The sequence below is a fragment of the Mastigoproctus giganteus genome, chromosome 1 (genome assembly GCF_048544385.1).
Source record: "Mastigoproctus giganteus isolate SK-2022 chromosome 1, ASM4854438v1, whole genome shotgun sequence".
In the NCBI taxonomy this organism is placed as follows: domain Eukaryota; kingdom Metazoa; phylum Arthropoda; class Arachnida; order Uropygi; family Thelyphonidae; genus Mastigoproctus; species Mastigoproctus giganteus.
Genome location: NC_143575.1, coordinates 42438973 through 42461818, shown reverse-complemented (window position 1 = coordinate 42461818; position 22846 = coordinate 42438973). Strand labels below are relative to the sequence as shown.

Sequence of the window (22846 nt, the reverse complement as noted above, 5' to 3'; positions counted from 1 at the left end):
TTGCACTGCTTCTATTAGAATGAGCAGCAGCCTGGAGGGCAGTGTGCTGGGGGAGTTCAAAAACTGGTGGGAGTCATCATGAAACAAATAAATACATGGGTTGTGTATTTATCAAGACTTCAAAGGCAGATACTGCTGGGATGCCAGAGACATGGTGTCACACAGATAAGCAGTGCAGAATTGGAATTTGGGAAGTACAATGTGTACAGAAAGGATAGGAAGGGAGGAGGGGTTATGCTATTAATTAAGAAAAACATAAAATCAAAGGAAGTGCACCCAGTTGACATTTAAATAGAAGATGGTCAGTGCAATGTTAAGTCAGTCTAATGAATACAATGAACAATTGCACAGAGAAATAGAATGGGCCAGTAAATAAGATTGTGTTATAATGGGGAATTTTCACTTCCCAGATACTGACTGGAAGTTGTGGGTTGGTGACTCGCACAGAAGCAAGTCTTTTGAGGATTTATTGGATGATTGTTTTTTGCAGCAGCATGTTCGAAAGGCAACCAGAGAGGGCAATAATCTTGATCTGGTTATCAGCAGTGATTATTCTTGTATAAAGAATTTACAGAAAAAGGAACCACTAGGTGACAGTGATCACAGTGTATTGATGTGGAATTTACTTAAAGATATAATTACGATCAGCAGTAAAGGGTAGGGTTTTTGCTTCCATAAAAGGTGACTAGAGATCTCAGAGATTTTTTAAATTCTATACAGTTGGTCCTACTGTATAGCATTTTTTAAATTCTATACAGTTGGTTGTACTGTATAGCATTTTTTAAATTCTATACAGCAGAATAGTAAGAAATACTGTTCTAGGTTTAGGCGAAAATGGATATCAGATGAACTAATGAGACTTGTAGCAGTGAAGGAAAATGCATGGGATATATATAAATTATTGGATGACACAGAAGCCTATGGCAGAAATAAGCTAGTCTGTAAACAAGTCACAAAGAAGATTAGGCAAGCGAAGGCAGATTACGAAAAATCTTTGGCAAAGGATGCGAAGAAAAACAACAAGGACTTCTTTACTTATATAAACAATGGAAGGAGGGAGACGAATCAGATTGGTCCAATTGATATTGATGGTTCAACTGCTGATGATTCTGCTCAGATAACTGATAACCTGAATGAGTATTTTGCCTCTACATTCACACAAGGAGTTATTAAGGAGGAAAATGTGAGACGTTTATCAAACTGTAACAGGGTGCTTAATGATTTGGTAATAACTGAGAGCAAAGTGGAGGAAAAATTGTTGAAGTTAAACATAAGAAAGGTACCTGGGATAGATGGGATCTATCCAATTATATTAAAGTAGGAGGCAAAGGAAGTAAGCAAACCCTTAGCCATAATTATGAGCATCCTTGGACTCAGGGGAAGTCCCCATAGATTGGAGATGTGAAAATGTATCCTCAATTCACAATGGGGGATCTAAGGGTGACACGAGTAATTACAGAGCAGTTAGTTTAACTTCTGTTCTGGGTAAAATAATGGAGTCACTGGTTAAAGACGCATTGCAGGATCATCTAGACAAGACTGCAGTAATAGTTCAGACACAGAATGGGTTTGTTAAGGGGAAGTCTTGTCTGACCAATTTGATTGGATACTATGATGTGGTTACAAAGGAACTGGATGCAAAAAATAATTTTGATATCATATACTTGGATTTCAGGAAAGCTTTTGACACTGTTGCGCATTGAAGACTACTGTACAAATTGGAGCAGTATGGTATTAAGGGTAAGTTGCTACAATGGATAAAAGGGTGGTTGAGTGGGAAGACAGAGAGCGGTAATCAATGGACGCTGCTCTTTGTGGACTAATGTTATCAGTTGAGTCCCCCAGATTTTGATGTTGGACCCACTGTTGGTTTGTATATTTGTCAGTGATATTGATGAAGGTATATCGGGCTTAATGTCACAGTTTGCAGATGATACAAAGGTTGGAAGGGTTGTTAATGACAGTAATAGCAGTGTGCCACTGCAACAGATCTAGAAAATTTGGGCAAATGGGCTGAGAAGTGGCAACTGAAGTTTAACATTGAAAAATGCAAAGTACTGCATATGGGTAGAAGTAACCCCAGAGAAACGTACTAACTGTGTGGTACTCCACTTAAGGAGGTAGAAAATGAAAACGATCTGGGAGTAATTGTGCAGTCACATATTTGATGTTTTCTGAGCAGTGTAGGCAGGCTGCCAGAGCAGGTCATGGGTTATCATTGTCAATGATACACAGGAATTTTGCTAGTAGGGAAAAGGAGGTGATTATCCCTTTGTATAAGGCAATGGTCAGACCATACCTTGAGTACTGTGTACAGGTCTGGAGACCTCATTTTAGGAAGGATGTAGAGTTGCTTGAGTGTGTACAGTGAAGGGCAACAAGACTGGTGAGTGGAACGAAACGAAGGGACCCCTTACCAAGAAAGGCTTAAGTTCTGCAAATTGCAGCAGCTGGAGACTAGGCATCTGTGAGGTGATCTGACTGAAGTGTATAAAGCCTTGAATGGTTTGAGCAAGTTCAATGCTGATGTGATTCTTCCACTTGCTCAAATTACAAACCTGAAGGGGCATAAATTCAACTCGAGGAAAGACAGTTGTAGAATAGATGTGCAGAAATTTACCTGTAGCCAGTGGGTTTTTAATTGCTGGAACAAACTTCCATTTGTCATTATGGAAGTTGATAGCTTAAACAAATTCAAGGAGGAACTGGACAAATGTTTAGAGTGTGAAATTGGGGTTTTTTTTTTTTTTTTTTTTTTGGCTGATGCTACAGATGCTCATACTCCTGCTTTCTTGCATAACATGCTTCCATTACTACTACTACAACAAACCTAAACATTCTGACCTATTGTAATGGTCACAGTTTTTTAAAGTACTATTATCATTTTGCAACAACAGCATTTATTTACAATCAATGCATGTTGGTTATTACCAACCCTAGCCCAGCTAATATTGAATTAAAATCAAAATTTATTGTTCAAAAATAAAAGTGAAAAATTATTCACTTTCAGTTTGTTTTATTTTTAGTTTACTTCATGTTATCTAGCCCACAAATACCAGTTCCCAAGAATATTTTTTTTTAAAATAGAAGCAAATTAAACAAATTATTTCTCCTACTACTTACCACTTAATACCCTCAATATGAATAAGGGCTTGCCATCCATTAAAAAGTGAGTATTTTACAGATGGTATTAGATATTCTTTTTTTAGGAGGTTTGATATTGTTTCAATGCCTTTAAGCCTAATTTTTGATCTTTCAACCTAAAAAAAAAATGCAAGATATTTACAGAGGTATATACCTGTTTAATTTTGTCACTGCTTCATATAAATAAAAATATCATTTCCAAAAAAAAATAGAATTCTCAAAACATTGGGTCCAAGTATTTATTCTCATATACAAAAGTAATCAACCATTGTCACATAAACCTGTGTATAGTATGAAGCCAATGAATCAAACTAGATAATTATCTGATGAAGGTTCCACAAATAATTTTCTTTCCTATTTCACTGATTATGGTACTTAAGTACCATAAAGGTTAAAACAAGAACTTCTTCCTCTTCCACTTCTAATGTCGCTTCCAATTCAATGGGTTAAGACCTAGCAATATCTAATATGCCTTCAGTAGGGGGGGGGGGAGAGAGAGAGAGAGAGAGAGAGAGAGAGAGAGAGAGAGAGAGAGAGAGAGAGAAGGGCCACCAAATGTAGCATTTTAATTTGCTATGCTGCTTGTCTGCTTTAGGCTCAATCTCTAGTAATGTGAGAACTTACTTTTTAGTTGCTAGTCAAAGGCTGGACGGCTGGACATGATGATCTGGACTCTTGATGAATTCAGCTAATACAAAGAGCTCCAAGTTAATAAAAGATTTTAAGCTTATGATGAGCAGTCAAAATTTTAAAGTCTGTTGGTTTTTCAAAGATAATTTCTACTGAGACAAGTCTAAGAGACCACAAACAAATTGGACTCTATAATTGTAAACCCTGATCTAATACTAATATATTGGATTATGTTCAAGACTCACAAGTCTAGCATGGATGCCTTTGATCCAGGTGGCAATTATTATAATTACAATTATAATTATAATAAGAGGAAGAAGTTCTTGTTTTAACCTTTATGGTACTTAAGTACCATAATCAGTGAAATAGGAAAGAAAATCATTTGTGGAACCTTACCTGCTATGGAGTACATTTCAGAACTCCATAGCAGGTAAGGTTTTTGAAATAATTTTGGGTATTTTTTTATTTATTTTTTTTTTTTTGTTTAATATAATAAACTGTAGTTAATATATAGTTTGAATCCACATAATCACATAGGTTAGTTCATTTTTGTATTTAGTTAAGTATTCAAAAACTGCAGCTTAATATTTAGATAGCCCTTTTTATCGATATTTTGGCAGGAACTTCATAACTTCTGTTCAGTAGCTTAAATTTAACTTCTGTAGTGATTAAAGTTTTGTCAACAGTTTCATTTCTGTAATATTTTGGTAATTTAAATTCTGTAATACACTGTAAATTTAAATTTGGAATTGTTCTAAAGTTCAAATTTCACCTTAAAAATATTTGCTACAAAATCCACTTACAATATAAAGTCCAAGGATATCGTAACCCAGACGGATTTGCCTGCGAGCTCCAATGTGAGTCAAGAGTTCCTCGCATGTATTCTAACATTGGTCTAGTAGACACACCTTGCTCAACTGACAATTCTTTTCTTTGCACCAGATGTAAGGAGTGTACCAATCTCAAATTAGAACTTGATGCATTAAGAGAATAATTTGAGTCACTGAGAAACCTTCAAGTGCCTATCGCTCTGTTTGAAGGTGATCTAGTTTTATTGGGCAACTCTACTGTGAGGGGAAACAGGTAATATTTTTGGTAATAAAGGTATGTAAACAAGAACCAGGGCATTTTCTGGAATCAAGAATTCATGACGTTACCAACATATTGTCAGATTTTAAGATGGATAAAGAGAGCATTATTATTCACCTGGGGACTAATGATATTAAACGAACACACCGATCATTTGTTTGATAAATATAGGACCATGCTGAAAAAAATGCCGCGAGTTAGATCTGAATGAGTTGGAGGGATTATGTGCTGAAAACCTTGTGGATTAAATCAAGACTTGAGGGATTCTGCAAGACTCCTCTGCGGGGGAGGAGATTGCATTTATCAGTGTGCCCTGTACTTGTGGGTAGGAGGAATCTATTCTGTAAAGATAGTATTCATTTGAACAAAGGTGGTGCAAGAATTTTTGCCAGTATCACTGAAGATACCTTGAGGGTTTAGGGAAACTAATAGTTAGAGGGAAGAAGAGTAATATAGATCTACATTTATCTGATGATATGGGTCAAAGTAATGCTTGCACTCACCTCAGGAATTCTTGATTGTTGCCATAATAGCCAATGTTGGCAAGATGTTCTGAGTGTAGCAACATCTGAGATGAGCAGGATGTGAAAGATAGGGAAACAAGCCTAAGTAACTTCAGAGAAGTAAACTATAGAAGAATATTTAGCCTGAATTGTGTCTACAGTAATGTCAGGAGTGTTGTTAATAAAAATGGTTGAATTTGAGCTACTGGTTAGGAAAACTAATGATGACATAATAGGGCTAACAGAAACTTGGTGCCACCCAGAAACTGGGAATGATGAATTCCACTATAGTATGTATAATGTATTTAGGAAATATAGGGAAGGTAGGAGGGGTGGTGATGTCAGGCTTCTTATCAAAAGCAGCCTGATCATGAAAGGAGCTTTTGCTGGGTCTGAAGTTATATCTGCCAGCACAGAATCTGTATGGTGTGAGTTAGGAAGCAAAGGTATAATGAGAGTGAGGATAATCTATAGACCAGAAGATTGTGAGAATATGATAAGAGTCTTTACATGCAAATGGAAGGAGCCAGCAAGCGTAAATATCTTATTATGGGTGACTTCAATCCGCCCCAGACTGACTGGAATAAGTGGGAGGGAAACTCAACTTGAGGAAAATTTTTCTAAATAAAATAGATGACCAGCATATCAGAGATAATTTTAGGGGGTGAGAATATTCTTGAACTCATCATTACTCATGAATTAGATGACATCACAGGGCTTAAAATACAAGAACCATTGGCAGGTAGTGATCATGCAGTCATCAATTGGAAGATGAAGAAAGATATTGCAGTAATTAAAAGTAAAAGCATGGGTTTTAATTTCAGAAGGGAAGACTGACAGTTCAAGACAATGTTTCTGAAGACACTTTAGAAAATGCCTCCCTTAGAATGCTTGCAATTTCAGTTAAGCCTGCAATTATACATCCATTATGTTCCAGGACCGATGAATGGTGTGATGCGTATTTTCCCATTATTCCGGACTTGTTCCAGATGACTCTGGGATTGACAGTCTGTGTGAAGGAAGATGTAAATTGGATCCAAGATACCTTTTGCCTCTGAAATCTGATATAATGTGCTTTGGCACGTGCATGTTTGAAGGCCAATAGATTATCTGTGGTGGAGTAACAATGAAATATTCCCCATGCTTTGTTTTGAGCCTTTCTTGCTGCTGCTGCTGCTGCTGCGCATTCTCCATTCCACCATGGTTTTGGAAATCATGGAAACCGAGCTGGTCTTCAAAATTGCAACTGCCACCAGTTGGACAATGTTGTCTATAATGTGCTTTACTGCGTCATTAATTGTCTCCTTGCGGTGGTAGTAGTATCAAATAATAGTAAATCTTTGAAGGCATTCCAGTCAGCATGGTAACCTAGACGGGTGCACGGTCTCCCACTGCAAAGGGTGGATATCACGGGGGAAGTGATCACTACCATAAAGTTTGTCTTCAACCTCCCATGTATAAAGAAGAAGAGAATGTATGGGTAGGCATGTGGAAAAAGGTGTTATGTCCCACATTCAGAAGGGACAGGTCATTGTTTTCAAGTGCGCTCTACAGTCCGACCATTTCCATTGATGTCAGCACTACCCCACAGAGTACAGTGTCCATTGAAATCCCCTAGTAACAAGAAAAGGGAATGGCAATTCCCTAATGAGATCATCAAAATCTGCCTGGGGATGTTGTTCCCAGGTGGCAAATAGATGGAGCAAACAGTTAAGAGGAACCTTACTGTACACTGAAAGGACAGAATTCATGGCATACCAAGTTCCTGGGCAACACGACGCTGTCACCCCTCTCGCTAGCCATGTGGAAAAAGGTTTTTTTTTTTTTTTTGTCAGAAGAGACAGGTCATTGTGGATGAACCCACAGCATGGCAGGTATATAAGTACACCGCATTCACGTAGACGGTAATTCGATGTCGGTATGGGTAAGCATCGTGAGTTAATGACTTTGAAAGAAAGTTAACGACTTCACAGAGGTGGTACAGAAATTGCACTATCCCCATTCAACAGTATCAAGATTGTATCGGGAATACGACATTTCCGGAATAACATCTCATCATGGGCGGAGAAAGGTGGTGGATGAACGTGGCCTTCAACATCTGTTTTGCACTGTTTCAGCAATCAGAAAGCGACAGTGGCACAAATCACTGCCGACTCCAATGAGGGAGGTGCCAGAAACGTCTCCACCAAGACCATCAGACAATCATTAGCCACAATAGGTTATGGGAGCCGCTGACCCACCAGAGTCCGATTGTTAACATCACGACACACGACTCTATGCCTGAACTGGGCAAAAAAAAGTCGGCACTGGACCTTGGATGATTGGAGATGGGTCTCCTGGTCTGATGAGTCCCATTTCTGGTTATTTCAAGCGGAGGGAGGATGTATATCTGGCAGAAACCACACAAAGCTATGCACCCATCATGACAACAAGGAACTGTTCAGGCAAGTGGACAGTTGGTAATGGTCTGGAGCTGTCCAACTCTCACACATTGGGACCTCTGGTACATCTAGACACATCTCTGAATGGTCTACATGTCCATCCTTGCAGACCATCTGCATTCCTTCATAATCATCGTGCACGCACAGGGCAATGGTCTCTTCCAGCAGAACAATACACCTCCCCACACCGCCATGGTGACTAGAACATAGTTCGAAAAGCATTCTGCAGATTTTACCCCCATGCAATGGCCTCCTAATTCACTGGACATGAACCGTGTGTGGCATCTTTGGAATGCCTATGATTTCTGTCCACTCAGTGTAAGACGAACTGCTACAGCCTATAAGCTGATGATAAGTGGCTTAGTTTTAAAGGGGGTATGATTACCCACAAGAATGGCAACTCCTCCATGGACAGGTTCACCCCCAACTCTGTCTTTCGGAATAATTGAACAATTATACAATTAAGAGTCATCATTTACCGTTAAATATATATCTCGTAAGCAAAAGCAAGATGGCTCATGCTTATGCAGGAGGGCTTTGACTATTTTGGCAGAAACCATGGAAATTGCACTGTATAGATTTGAATGTGGCCATTCTTAAGATTTCCTGGGGGCTTTGTTTTCTCAGCCCTGGATTTATCTTTCTTTGGAAAGAATGGGCATTGGCCTGTATCCATTTCTTCTTCTTCCACAAAGAGTGCAAGGACAGATTCGTTCTGTACGTCCTTAACTTCTACATCCATTATTTCTTGTACTGCCAGTGGCTCTTCTGGTTTTGGAGTTTCTTTACCATTGTGCTTTGTGTGTGTGTGTGTGTGTGGCATGGGTGTTTAATGGCACACAGGCTGCTGTGGCTATAGTGTGCCTATTCATAAGAATGTTAAAAAATAATTAATGTGAAGCCCGCTCAAATTTCATTTCAGCTCAGATACTATTCTTATTCGAATATTTGCTTCCTCTCCAATAATATGATTTAATGTCATTGATTCTTGAAGATTAGCCAGAGAAAGAAATATGATGCTTTTATGTAGCTAAGTGGTAATGACAAAATTGTTTGGGTGAGAGATATCAAGACTGCTTCTATTTTATCCCCTCCATTTACAGTGTATCAACTGGAGAAAAAATTAGGAAAAACGAGCATAAAAAAACACCTACATTAAGAAAAAAATTAATGAATGTTCAGGAATGAGAACTGGTTCCCTATTAAGAGGGAAATATTTATTCTTACTAAGAAGACCTTATTATTCTACCATATAAATCAAAGAATTTGGCAATAAGTGAAAAAATTGAAAATTCTTTTAGCACTTGAATATATTTTATTTTGCAAGTTTTAGTCTGATTGTGGAGATGGAAGAGGCAGGGTGCTAACATTTGGCACCACTAAAATAGCAGATTCGTGAGGAATTAACTTTTAATAATATAAATGTGTAATAACTTTCAAACATTACATAATTAAATGAGTGACAAGTGTTCTCTACAGATGAAGTGCAAAATAATTATCATAGTCTAGCATTAATTACGAACTAAAGAATTTACAGCTTACTGATAATAATTACAGGAGTTGTCTAATTCATCTCCTGGGAACATAAGAGCTAGCTTCTAAAATAGCACAAATTTTAAAAATATCTTTCAGAAACTGTTTAAACGATGTTAGTGCTTCTTCGAGGCAATCACATGCTGATTTAAAATCAGATGTGTGTTACTGGTATTTATATACCGGTATTTACAGTAACACACATCTGGTATTCATTTAACAGTGCTATTTTACTATGCTTATTATCTAAGCCAAGACTTTGACTAAGGGTATCTTCACATTAGCAAGCAATGGAATGAATTTTACGACATGTTGGTTTAAATGAAACCTTTCGCACTGCCAGTGAGCAAATGATAAAGCTAAAGAATGATGTTGCTTTGCAACTGATCCTGTTTCAAAACATAAGCACTTCTCGTGCTAGAAATATTTTGTGCATGCGTACTGGACTTCCCCTCCCTGCAATTGATAAACAGGTCGTTCTTGTCAAATATGCTAAAATGTAACAAAGATATTAATAAGTGAGATGCAGTCTCGTCCTGTACTTTGGAGAGATGATGACATAAATTACAGGAGTAAAGATGTTACAGATAAGATCTGGATTAAAGTGGCAGTTACTTGTGAGCTGGAAAGTGGTAAGATGAATTTACTGTTTTGTTTAAATAGCTATAAGGTCCAATGTACAAGGTGTGTGTGTGAATTTCTTTGTATATGCCTATATATGTTTTTCCCATAAAGGAATTCTGTAAATCTATAGCTATGGTTGGGATCAGTGAACATACATTACAAACATAATATTTTTATTTTTACACATACATAACAATATACAATAATTATTAGGTCTAGTATAATTATTATTTATCTAATCGAGCAATATGTATAATGTTGGTAATCGATAAAGCAATTGTGTTCTCAAAATAATCATGCTCTCATTTATCACTTATAATAACTCTCACCCTCCATTAATGTGTAGGTACCTTAACAGGAGGAGAAACACTACATTGATTCTGAGCTACCGGAAACTTATTCAGAATTTGAAAAATTCTAAATAAGTTTCCAGTAGCTCAGAATCAGTGTAGCATTTAATAAATTAATTGCCTGCTACTAAAAGGATAAAACGACCTTTAGCATCAATATTAGAATAACAGCTTTTACCTGGCAATAAAGGGCCCTGCGAAGAACTTCAACATCAGCACCATCATCCTGAAGAACAAATTCTACAACCTGATGAGCTAAAGTTTCCAAGTCTCCAGATGCAAGTCCAAATTCTGGCACAGGTTCATCATGAACTTTTATATTTAAACTAGTAATCTAAAAAATAAAAAATAATATATATAAAGTAGTACAGTTATAGTTGTGAGATAATTATCTATGTAAATAAAGAGGCAGCACACCTGACAAGGGTAATGATGGCAGTTGAGAAATAAATAAATGGTGTATTAATGAGAGTAAACAAAAGGTAAATAAGTAGTAGTACTAGTAATGGAGGCATGTCATGCAAGAAAGCAAGCTTATGTAGCATCAGCCAAAAAAGAAAAAACCAAATTCCCCCATCCATTCCCTCTAAACGTTTGTCCAGTTCCTCCTTGAATTTATTTAAGCTATCAACTTCCACAATGACAGATGGAAGTTTATTCCAGCAATTAACCACCTGCTGGCTAAAGGCGAATTTCTGCACATCTATTCTACAACTATCTTTCCTCAATTTGAATTTATGCCCCCTCAGGTTCATAATCTGAGCAAGAGGAAGAATCCCACCAGAATTCAGCATGCTCAACCCATTCAAGGCCTTATACACCTCAATCAGATCACCTAGGCAAGTGCCTAGTCTCCAGCCGTTGCATGCAGAACTTAAGCCTTCCCTGGTAAGAGGACCACTTTGTTCCTCTGACCAATCTTGTTGCCCTTCTCTGCACACACACTCCAGCAACTCAACGTCCTACCTAAAATGAGGTCTCCAGACCTGTATGCACTACTCAAGGCATGGCCTGACCATTGCCTTATACAAAGGGATAATCACCTCCTTTTCCCTACTAGCAAAATTCCTGTATATCATTGACAATAATACCCCATAACTTGCTCTGGCAGCCTGTCTGCATTGCTCAGAAGACTTCATATCTGACTGCACAATTACTCCCAGGTCTTTTTCATTTTCTACCACCTTAAGTGTAGTACCACACAGTTGGTACGTCTCTCCGGGATTACTTCTACCCATATGCAGTACTTTGCATCTGTCAACGTTAAACTTCAGTTGCCACTTCTCAGCCCATCTGCCCAAATTTTCTAGATCCTGTTGCAGTAGCACGCCGCTATTACTGTCATTAGCAACCCTGCCAACCTTTGTATCATCTGCAAACTTCAACATTATGCCTGATATACCTTCATCAATATCATTGATAAATATACAAAACAACAGTGGGCCCAACACCGAACCCTGGGGGACTCCATGAATAACATTAGTTCATGAAGAGCAGCGTCCATTGATTACCACTCTGTCTTCTCCCACTCAACCAGCCTTTTATCCATTGTAGCAACTTACCCTTAATACCATACTGCTCCAATTTTATGGTTCAAGCTAGAATGAAACAACTGGTTAATGAAAAATAATAATAAAAACAAAGGTGAAAATAGTTACACAATACGATCCAATTACTTATCTTACACACTGATATGTTTGCCACTGGAGTTAGTACTCAATACGTAATAGAAATTAATTAGAATAATACTAACAGTTTCTATGGTTAGTATAATTCTAATTAATCTACCCAATCTATTCTAATCATTTATCCAGAACATATGGAGAGGGGTGGGGTATAAAAACCTGGACAAATCAGTCCTGATCCTAGAGATCTAAGACCAGGTCAGTCATTCTAAGATCTCTAGGATCAGAGATTTGTCCAGGTAATAGATAAGTCTCCTATTCTGATCACAATAGTCAGCTAATTACCATTGCTTATATTCCTCACTATAAAGGCATTTCAGTGAGTCTTATTAAGGTTTTGCAGTGCTATCATATGGTTATGTGCAGCTCCCCCAGTAAGAAGTTGCAATCAGCATACAGTGTTGCAAGAGGTTGCAATCAGCATAATCACATGTCCAGATTATGGGATGCTATTCACCAAGAAAATTTCTCGCTGAGAATTATTGGTGTGAGAAGCATGTTAACTATAACCCATGTTTCCATTTCAAAATTTTGGACCACACAATTTTCATCATTGCCCTTGGTTAGAGGAATTTCACGTATGAATTATGGAAGTGGTTATTTTACAACACGATCAGTGAGGGCAAACTTATAATGTGGCTAATATATAGCATTCTATTTCCTCAGAGCAGGGGTGCAGAACCCGGGACCTTCATGCCACATACAGCCTTTCGTGATATTCAGTGTGGATTTTTTTTTTTTTTTTTTTTTTTTTTTCATACTAGACTAAACATACTCAAACTGTGATTTTAATATGATTTTAATAGCTAAATTAATAAATACTTACATCTGACTAGAATAGTTCTGACTTTTTTGGGGTTTCATGCAACACTTTCATTTCTTTACCACCACTTCAGTAATGTGAGATAGAGAAATATATGTGTCGTTAATGGAATATATATATATATATATATATATATAGATAGACATCCTTCATGTCTTGCTTGATGAGAACAATGACAGGTTTAAAGATTTTGAAAAAGATGTCACATTGAGCTTAGCCTTCCAACCACATCTGAGTGATATCTCAAATGCACCTGACAACTTGAAGGTGGAGCTCACTGAGTGCTCAGAAGACAATTCTGAAGTCTATTTTCACTATTAGTATAAGCCAAGTGGTCTAAGGAAGCCTTATAAAATTAATTTAAAAAATAATAAATAATAAAATAAACTACCTATTTGACTCCCGCTGAATTTCCCCAAGTTATCAGCCTTAACCACTCATGGAGTATTCATTAATTAATAACTTACTGGCTAAAAGTAAACTTCCTAGCTAATCTAAACCTCTTTCCTCATAATTTGCATATATAGCCCCCAGTTCTGAAATCATTTATAACAGTGAAATTTTGCTTTCATTCATTTTACTTTCACCTTTCAGAGCCTTATATACCTCAATCAAGTCTCCTCTATAGTGCCTAGTTTCCAATCTCTGAGCCACATATATGAAGTCTTTCCTCATGTGGATGCCCTTTAGCCAATCTCACCAAGCAAGTTACTTAATCATTTAGTCCTCAATTAAAGAAAAGAGAGAAACTCTATAATCAACAGTGAAGAGTTTCAGTGAGATGAGATTCTGAATCTGACACTTCAGAGTAAGGGCTTTTTTTTTAGACCTTTTTGAAGAAGCTCAAAAGTCAGAAAGGGGAAATTTATTAATCATGTTTTTAAAATCCTTAGGATGGAAAGGATGAAATTGTCAGACTAAAAAATAATTTTCAAGAACTTATTAGCACAATCAGCTCTTGCAATATAGCCTAACCAAATATTAGTCAAAAGGGAGCATAGATGATGACTTAGAACAGGCAAAGATATTTTTACCAGAGGAGAAATTACACTTAAGAAAGAGCTGGATATTTTTTTATTTCAAATGCATGAAATGAGACACAGCTTGTATGCAAGTTTGTAATATTCTCTTGAAAGGAGATCTAGATTTGATTCTAAGAGAATTTTTACTTCAAGCAAAAAGCTTTACAAAGCTCAGGATTCCACCAAAGTTTAGACTTCACAGAAAAAGTGGATAGTCCGGAAGCAAAATTTCTAGCAAGATAACTAAGCCAGGAACACAGAAGAATATAAATCAACTGGGTATTCAACCAGAAGATCACAAGAAAGAGATCAAGGAGCTCAGTAGTTAGACATATTCGGAAATTTTGGTAAGAAGAGACATTTAAATATGCATTTGTCTTAGCCACAAAATAGAATAGTAGAAATTTTTAGATTGGTATTAAAGAAAATAATAAAGAAATAAACTATAGATATGAATCCTCATTTGAAGCAAGTGATAATACACATTAATCATAAGAAGTAAAAGAGTATATTTTACCAATTATATTATCAATTATAGGAAAGAATGTGACATAAATATGATCAGATACAAAGGAAGAGGCATAATGGAAAGTAGAAAAATTTCATTCACACAAGTCTGAGCATAGATAGCAGGTAGTTATAGGATGGAGATTGAAGTTGCCAAACCAAATAGTATAAATTTTTAGAGCATTACGGGTTAGCCAAGAAATAAAGTGTAAATAAGAATCTTCATTCATTCAAAGCAGATGGAAAATACATTAATAAGATTAGCACAGAAAATTCCAGATTTATACTCAATAGTAATTACTCTGAATAGGTCAGAGTCAGATATAACAGTTCTGAATAATTTTAAACAAAGTTCTGAGAAAGTAGAGAACTCCACAACCTTCACCTTCCTGACTGGCAGTTAAAAAAAGCTGAACATCCAGTTAAGGTGGACACAATTAATTCCACATTCATTTTGCGAAGCCGTATTTCAGTTAGACAGATAATGTCAAAGTGAGTTATTTGTTATTTGGTTTTTTTTAGGAGCATTAACAACTAAGGCCATATTGCTCCAGGGATATGCGGTGGTCATTCCCTGACCTTTCCGCATCCTCTGTATTTGGTGGTCACAGGCTCAAACCCCGGTCTAATCAAGAAGCGTGTGCTACGCACTGCTTGCTCCTGCCCACCTGGCTACGGAGGCACCTGTCAAAGTGAGATGAAAGCAGTAAGGGTTTGAGTTCACTCTAAAATAATTTGTGAGACTGCAAATATTATGACTGTAGAACAGATTCTCACAGAAATCAACATCTATTTAACACTGTGTTTAAGAGGCAGATGGTTATGATGTTTCCTTGAGCAGCAAGACTGAAGAGACAGTGAAAACTGATAGCAATTCCTAGTATAGGTTGCTTTTACTTTTCTAGTATACTTAGAGCAGATTGTCAGAATCTGGAAGTTTCTGACAATCTGCTCCAATGATCAGTTTCCATAATTAATGGTACTGTTTAGATCAATATCATTATAGAAACTCTGCTGGAAAATTATAAACCAAATACAAAACCAACATAAAACAAAAAATTAAAAAATCTTCGTTGCTTGTTGATTACTACACATGTTGCAAAATCCTGCAAGTCAACCGCATGCAAATGAAGAAATGTGTATATTTTTTTTCCAGATGACATCCAAAATATCATTTGACAGCATCTTTAATATAATTTTGTGACAGAAGGCTTGAATTAATGGAAGTTCATGAGTTTCAAAGAATGTAGTGCCTATATTCCGGAAGTTTTCATTAAGGTTGCAAAAGAATATAAATTAAATTAGAACCATCTTGTTTTGGTAATGACTGGGCAAGAAACAAATTTATTAGCCTTCTGAGGTAGCATCTGACAGCAAATGGTTGGCCTCTTTTCACTGTGTTCTGCATCAATAAAAATGGAAAGAGTAAGCATTCTTAGGGATTTTATGGACACAGTTATCAAAATCATCAATTATATTTATGATAATGCTTTAAACGATCAAAAATTTGTAGAGTTTCTGAAAGAAGAGGAGGCATTTGATTTTGATGGATATAATTCATTTTTAAAATGCATGGTGGTTGAGTCATAGAAATACTTTTCCATTACTCAATCACCATATTTGCAAAATGGATTTACTTGTGAATCCATGGTAGTCTTGGATTTTCTCAATCCAAGACTTTCTTAGATTGGAGTAAGCAATGCAGTAATCATCTAGTCCTTCTCAATAAAGAAAAGCAAGAGAAACTCTACAATCATCAGTGAAGTGGCAGTGAGATGAGATTCTGAATCTGAAACTTCAGAATAAGGGAAAACTAATGGGATTTTATGTAACATAAGAGAATTTATTTCAAAATTGAGACTTTTTGTGACACATGTACAAGCACAGAATTTTACACATTTTCCAAATATGGAACGATGTGTAAAATACTGCTTATCATTGGGCCATACCATGCAAATAATTTGCTGAATTCTAAAAATTCAGTGAGGTGCTGTTTTTTAAACAGTGATTCAATGAATTTGATGGAATTAGGATTGCATTTCAATTCATAGAAGATCAGATGCTCTCCTTAGAAGAGCACTTTATTTTTCTGATTTGATCATTTTTCTCTACTCAGACAAGCCTTTTATGAAGCAGATATGGGTTTGCTTCAAAGAAATCAGAATTGACATTGTATAAAAACATTATGGGAATCAGAAATCAAAATTCTGAAGATGAGTCTGTTTTGATAAAATGGAGTCACTGTATAAGAGAAAATAAGTTTGTCATTCTCAACTCAGTAATTGCAAATTTATTTTAATGTTTGGCTCATGGCTCTACGAAACTCTTTTTTCAATGACTTTGTGAAATCAAAGTTTAGATCAAAGCATAATCAAAGTCTGAAAGTGGAATTAAGATGTGCACTAAAGGAATACAGAGAAACCAACTGAATGATAACAATCATCTTGTCTTGTTTAACAATAAAAACAAAAAATGTTATTGCAATTACTGAATTTTTAGAATATGCACAACCTCTGAAAAAAAAAAAAGTGTCACAATTTAGGAATCACTGATCTAAGACTTAGTTATAAGTAAAGCACGCCGACCAGGCTAGCCGGGTGGGTAAATTGCCTGCCTGGCAACCCAAAGGTCGCAGGTTCGAATCCCGCTTCGGGCTTGGATCAAAGTACTCCAAAAACCTTGGGAGGTGCATTATGGCCACAGAAGCCGATGTGCCAACAACTACCAGAAGGAAAAAAAAAAAGCACCTGTAATCTTTTAATAATCATGAACATAAGTAAAAACAGAGACCTTACCTAAATGTAAGGCTTTTGTGTTTTGTCTTAAGCAGGGTCCTGCTATGCTAATAAAGAAATGGATGCATCCCCTACTTTTTAATGAGTACTAAAGTTTCCAATATCTTTCATATTTGTAAGTACTATAAAAAAAACAAAACCATACTTCTTAACTACAATAAACAAAAAGCTTTTATACACTCACTTGAGGTGGAGGGGTGAGAATTACTTTTTAACTAGTGAATGCATCAGAGAAAACAGAGAATAATGTATAACAGATTAATAAAATCCTGTTTTACATATCTTTGGGTTAAATTTAGGCATATATATACAGTTGGTATATTGTGCGCACACGTGTGTGTGCAAAAAATAACAAACAAATAAATTAGTAAATCATTTTGTTTCCATTTATAGGGATATCTGGTCCGAATTTTGCGAAATAATACTATTAATGGAAACAAAATTTCAAAAGTAAAATTACAATTAATTGGCATTTTTATAAATTTATACTGATTGATATGTTTTATTAATTATAAATTCAAAATTATTTTTGGAACACATTCCTTCTGCAACCTCCTTATCTTGATTTATTTCCTCCCCCTTCTTTTGTTGCTATAGTTATGTACTGTTTTATTTTTCCTAATCATTTGGCTTGCCATATAATTGGCATATTTTTATTTTATGTATATTAGCGACACACACACACACACACACACACACACACACACACACACACACACACACACACACACACACACACACACACACACAGTTGATAAAATGATAACAATAACTTATAAAGCTAGATCTGCTAGAAATATAACTGATGACCATAGTTATCACAATATATACATATTTCAATAAGGTTTATACATTTAGAATTTTTTCTAATTCTATTAAATTAGTTAACTGGTTAAATTTATTAGTATTTATATTTTATATTTGAAATACAGAAAAAATATTAAATGCAAAAAAGAAAAAATAGATCAAAAATAAAATTTTCTGCATTTAGAATTGACATTCCATATACTAATTGACAGAGAAAAAATAGCAATTTATGGTTTAAAAAAAAAAACAGTAAATTTACCTGGATACTATATTCACACACAAATATATAATCACCTGTTTCTCTAATATTTCTCCTGAAGCACACTGTAAAGAGCTTTCAATTTTCTTACTTTCATCATCATCTTTAATTTCATTGATCTGCTCTTGTACATTTTCAGATCTGCACCTAGAAACTATTAATAATAGCTTTAAGCAATCACAGAAAAAACACAGAGGTAACATACTTGTATAAAAAATTACAGAAATCGTGCTTGCAATTAATGCACATGTCAAAAGCAAAAATATCAGGTGTGAAACTATACCAATTAAAGTACTCAGTGATATTTTCAATTTAAATACATTTTGCCTGAAAATATTGAATATCTGTAAAAGAATAACAACCTATTTTCTCGATATAAATATTCCATATAAAATGCCTGAAAACAAGGATTAGTATTACATTACATTTGAACAGCATGTTGCACAGGTTACCTTGATCAAATTACTTGAAATGAAAGCAATTCACATGTGTAGAGTTTAGAATCTATTTATTATTAATAGAGTCAAAAACACTCATTTTGTAGGTGTCTTCTTCTTACCTGCTTTAGTGATTGCAATCCTACAGTTGCACTGTCATAAAAATACCAAAGTACCAAGCTGACAAACAGTTTGTTGGTTTGCTACTTTGGTATTTTTACACAGTGCAACTATAAGATTGTAATCATTAAAGAAGTGAAGGAGAAGACACCTACAAAATGAGTGATTGTGACTCTATTAGTAATAAATAGATTCAAAACTCTACACATGTGAAGCATTTTCATTTCAAGTAGGAATAATTTGACTTAACAAATTTATTTGCTAAATCCCCTGTATAACAAGGGACAAGAAATTTTGTCCTGTCATTTTTGTCTCACTAAAAATTTATTTAAAAAAAAGCTAAACACCTGTTTACAGTAATAATTAACTTTTCCACTTCCAAAATATACAATTTCAAAGCATTTCTACTGGTAATGCCAGAATAGTCCATTTTAAAATTGGAGCCAGAGAGCAAGACTTGCCACAAAGTGCTGTGATGGAATTTTTAACAGCAAAGAAGGAAACAGATGGAAATATTCACTACCATCTGAATAACATCTATAAGAATGACTGTCAAGAGAAGCACAACTGGATGATGACAATTACAACTAAGCAAGAAAGGGCTGCCCTCCATAATCAATTACACAGCAGTCACCCAACCTTTACAGTATAAAACTGATGTGTCTATAAACTGAAGGTGTTTAGTATGTGAATGTGGTTCACAATGAAAAAGATCTACTTTGAAATTAAAACTGGAAGCAAGGGGTTGTTATAAACGATCATTATTTAAAGTAAGCCATGGATATAAGAGGGATCACTCAAAGTTCAGTTCTAGGTTCATTTATTTCTGATTTTGTTGAATATAGATAAGAGAATAAAGAGTGTAATGTTGAAATTTGCAGAAGATATAAAAATCAGGAGATTGTTTAACAATTTGGACAAGTTTCGTGAATGATCAGAGAAATGGCAGCTACATTTTAACACTTTAACTGCCATAATATTAATAAAAAAATTTATATGTGGTATCAGCAACTTTTTGGTGCCTATTTTGTATACTTAACCACTCATATGATACAAATGGAAGAATACATTTTTCCATTTTTATCATATGCCACATCTGGCCAGCAGATAAATAATGCAATGCATATTTCATACTGCTTGTTTGCATTTTAAGTAATTATTTCTCCAGTTTATATGGATTAGTGAAGTTACAAAATTAATAATTATGCTTACTTATGAATGAAAAACAAAGAAATTGCAGTGCAAGATAATATTCAAGCTCTCCAGGTCATCCTACTTGATATGTTCTTATGATACCTAGACTAGAGTGATACTCTAGACTACTTTAAAATCTCGTCCTTTATCTAAACCTTGGTTTTCCAATAAATGTGCTAAGGCTGTTCAAGAGAAGAATGTTACATATCGTAATTGGCTTGTTTCTAATTCTTCAGTTTCATTTTCTGCCTACACCAAAGTTCGCAACAATTGTAAAGCAGTTATTAATCAGTCCAAACTAGAGTTTGAACAGGCTAAGAGTAGAAAACTTGCTTCTTTCCCTAACAGTAGCTGAGCATTCTGGTCTCTTGCCAAAGCTACTGGCCGCAACTTTTGCCCATCTCTGCTCCCACCTCTGTCCAAATCAGATGGTTCTGTTGTCACTTCAACCAAGGATAAAGCTGACCTGCTAGCATCCCAATTTTCTTCCAACTCATGTATTAATGATCTTGGTAAAACACCTCCCACCATACCCAACACACTCCATTCAATACCTCCTGTGGCCTTCCGTCAAAAGGATGTCAGAAGGATTTTGACGAATCTTGATGCTAAGAAAGCTCCAGGTCCCGATGGTATTTCTCCACTTGTTCTCAAAACCTGTGCTTCTGAACTTACTCCTATTCTTTGCCGTTTTTTTCACTTTCTTATTCCAAAAGTGTTTTTCCTTCTGCTTGGAAATTTTCTCATATTCAGCCTAAAAAAGGGTGACAAATCCCTCCCATCCAATTATCGTCCCATTGCAATTACTCCATTACTCTTTCTAAAGTAATGGAGAAATAAATTAACCGCCAACTCTTAAACTACCTAGATACCTTCCGTCTGATCAACGATTGCCAGTATGGATTCCGTCAGTGTTGATCCACCGGTGATATTCTGGCTTATGTTACCTATTATGGACTAATTCAGTGGAAAGGTTCAGTGAAATACAAGTAGTTGTTCTTGACATCTCAAAGGCTTTCGATCGAGTTTGGCATAAAGGTCTTCTAAACAAGCTTCCATCTTATGGTTTGCCAACTGTTTTTAGTAATTGGTTATCCAGTTTTCTCTCTGATTGCTCACTGAGGGTGATGGTAGATGGCTCTCTGTCTTCTAACTTCTCCACTAATGCTGGTGTCCCCCAAGGTTCAGTTCTTTCCCCCACTATTTTCCTCTTGTATATTAATGACCTTCTTCCATTGACTGGAAATCCTATCCTTAGTTTTGCCGATGATAGCACATTGCACTCCACTTTCCATTTTGAGAAACCTTGCCCTGCTCAATCAGCTTCAACTTCTCGAAAATCTGCTACCAATTCCTTAAATGCCGATCTTCAGGTAATTCTCCAGTGGGGCAAAGAAAATTTAGTTGATTTCAACCCTTCTAAAACTCGGTCTTGTCTTATGTCTCGCAAAAAGGATTCTTCTGCTCCTATGCTTATCTTTAGTGACACTCCGATTTCTAGGCAAAATGATATATCTCTTTTGGGGATTACCCTGACTTCTAATCTCTCTTGGCACAAGCACATTTCAAATATTGCTTCTTCTGCATCTAAAAAACTTGGTTTTCTCTTTCGCTCTCGGCATTACTTTTCTTCCAAACAGCTGCTCACTCTACTCAGCTGACCTATACTAACATTTACTGGCTTATTTCTATCTTAAATGTTGAAAAAAATAGGGGGAAAAAAATGTTACTTTACCTGATCTCACAAGGCAAATTTTGTGGGTAAAGCCAAAAGTTATTCAATATGGGGTGTTGAGAGGATCAACTAATATCTACTTATATCAGTTAGTTACTGGAATATTTCGGGCATAGAACTCTAGTGTGGACATCAATTCTGTTTTTTTGATATTGCTCAGTGTTTGATGCTGGAAAACTGACACCATTATTTTTGCAATTATTAATGCAACTGAGGGGTCACAACTGAGACCCCTCAGTTGCATTATTTTGCAACTGAGGGGTCTCAGTTGTGAGCATTCTAGGAACTATTGTCGGATCATGCTGTGGCATTTTCTTGTGATCAAAACTCTGCCCCATTTCCAGGCAACTGAAATTTCTCAGGGAGGCTCTCTATCAGTTATTTTACCTTCTACTATCTTAATGCCATTTTTGTGCATTATAGTGCATGAGAATTTGTGTACTTATGAAAATTATATAGTTTGAATTTTTAGGTTTCCCCTTCTAAACATTCAAAGTTTGATCCTTCTTCTTTAGCAATTATGAATAGTGAAATTTCAGATTTATCAATCCCAAGAAAATGAAGTATGTGAATTTTAACTTGTCATGTAAATCACAGATTCAGTATATTCTAATAAATGGTACATTTATTCAGCAATCTTTGTTGGTGAAATTTCTTGGTGTTGTCTTTGGCTCTACGCTGACTTTTACAGATCAGCGCATGTCTGTTCGTAAGAAATTAATTATTACAGTCTAGAATTTAAAAGATGGCTTATGCAGGGTTTCTGAGCCAAATATTTTATAAATTATTTTTTTTTACATCAAATTGGATAATCAATATGTACAGTTCATGTACTTGGGCCTTTACCAATAATTGGGCCTATGTCACACTAAGTAGGTAACCAGGATGGAGTTTATTTTGAAATGAGTCAAACACAAAAATAAGATTTGCCTGATTTATCCCAAGAACTGAATTAATCCAAAAAGACTGATATTTTGGATTTACCAAAAGCCTAGGGTGTAAGGCGGTGTTTCCCAACGTGGGTCCCACGCCCCACATGGGGGAAATTTGATTGTTCAGGGGGGCAATTCAAAAATTGCTCGTCTAGAGTTTAAAACAACTGCCTACTATGATTTAACTTGTACAAAAGAAGAATTGTTGGTATCCCA

The 22846-nt window shown here is 35.8% G+C and overlaps 1 protein-coding gene across 1 annotated transcript in view; it reads right to left on the bottom strand.

The window, feature by feature from the left end:
• Positions 1 to 22846, bottom strand: part of HERC2 (E3 ubiquitin-protein ligase HERC2) — a 971627-nt gene that overhangs the window by 665243 nt on the left and 283538 nt on the right. The window contains exons 29-31 of the mRNA XM_090372402.1: positions 18248 to 18366; positions 10493 to 10648; positions 3124 to 3260 (exon numbers count right to left, since the gene is read on the bottom strand). Of these exons, the coding sequence (XP_090228528.1) occupies positions 3124 to 3260; positions 10493 to 10648; positions 18248 to 18366 (412 nt within the window). The remainder of the gene's footprint in view (positions 1 to 3123; positions 3261 to 10492; positions 10649 to 18247; positions 18367 to 22846) is intronic.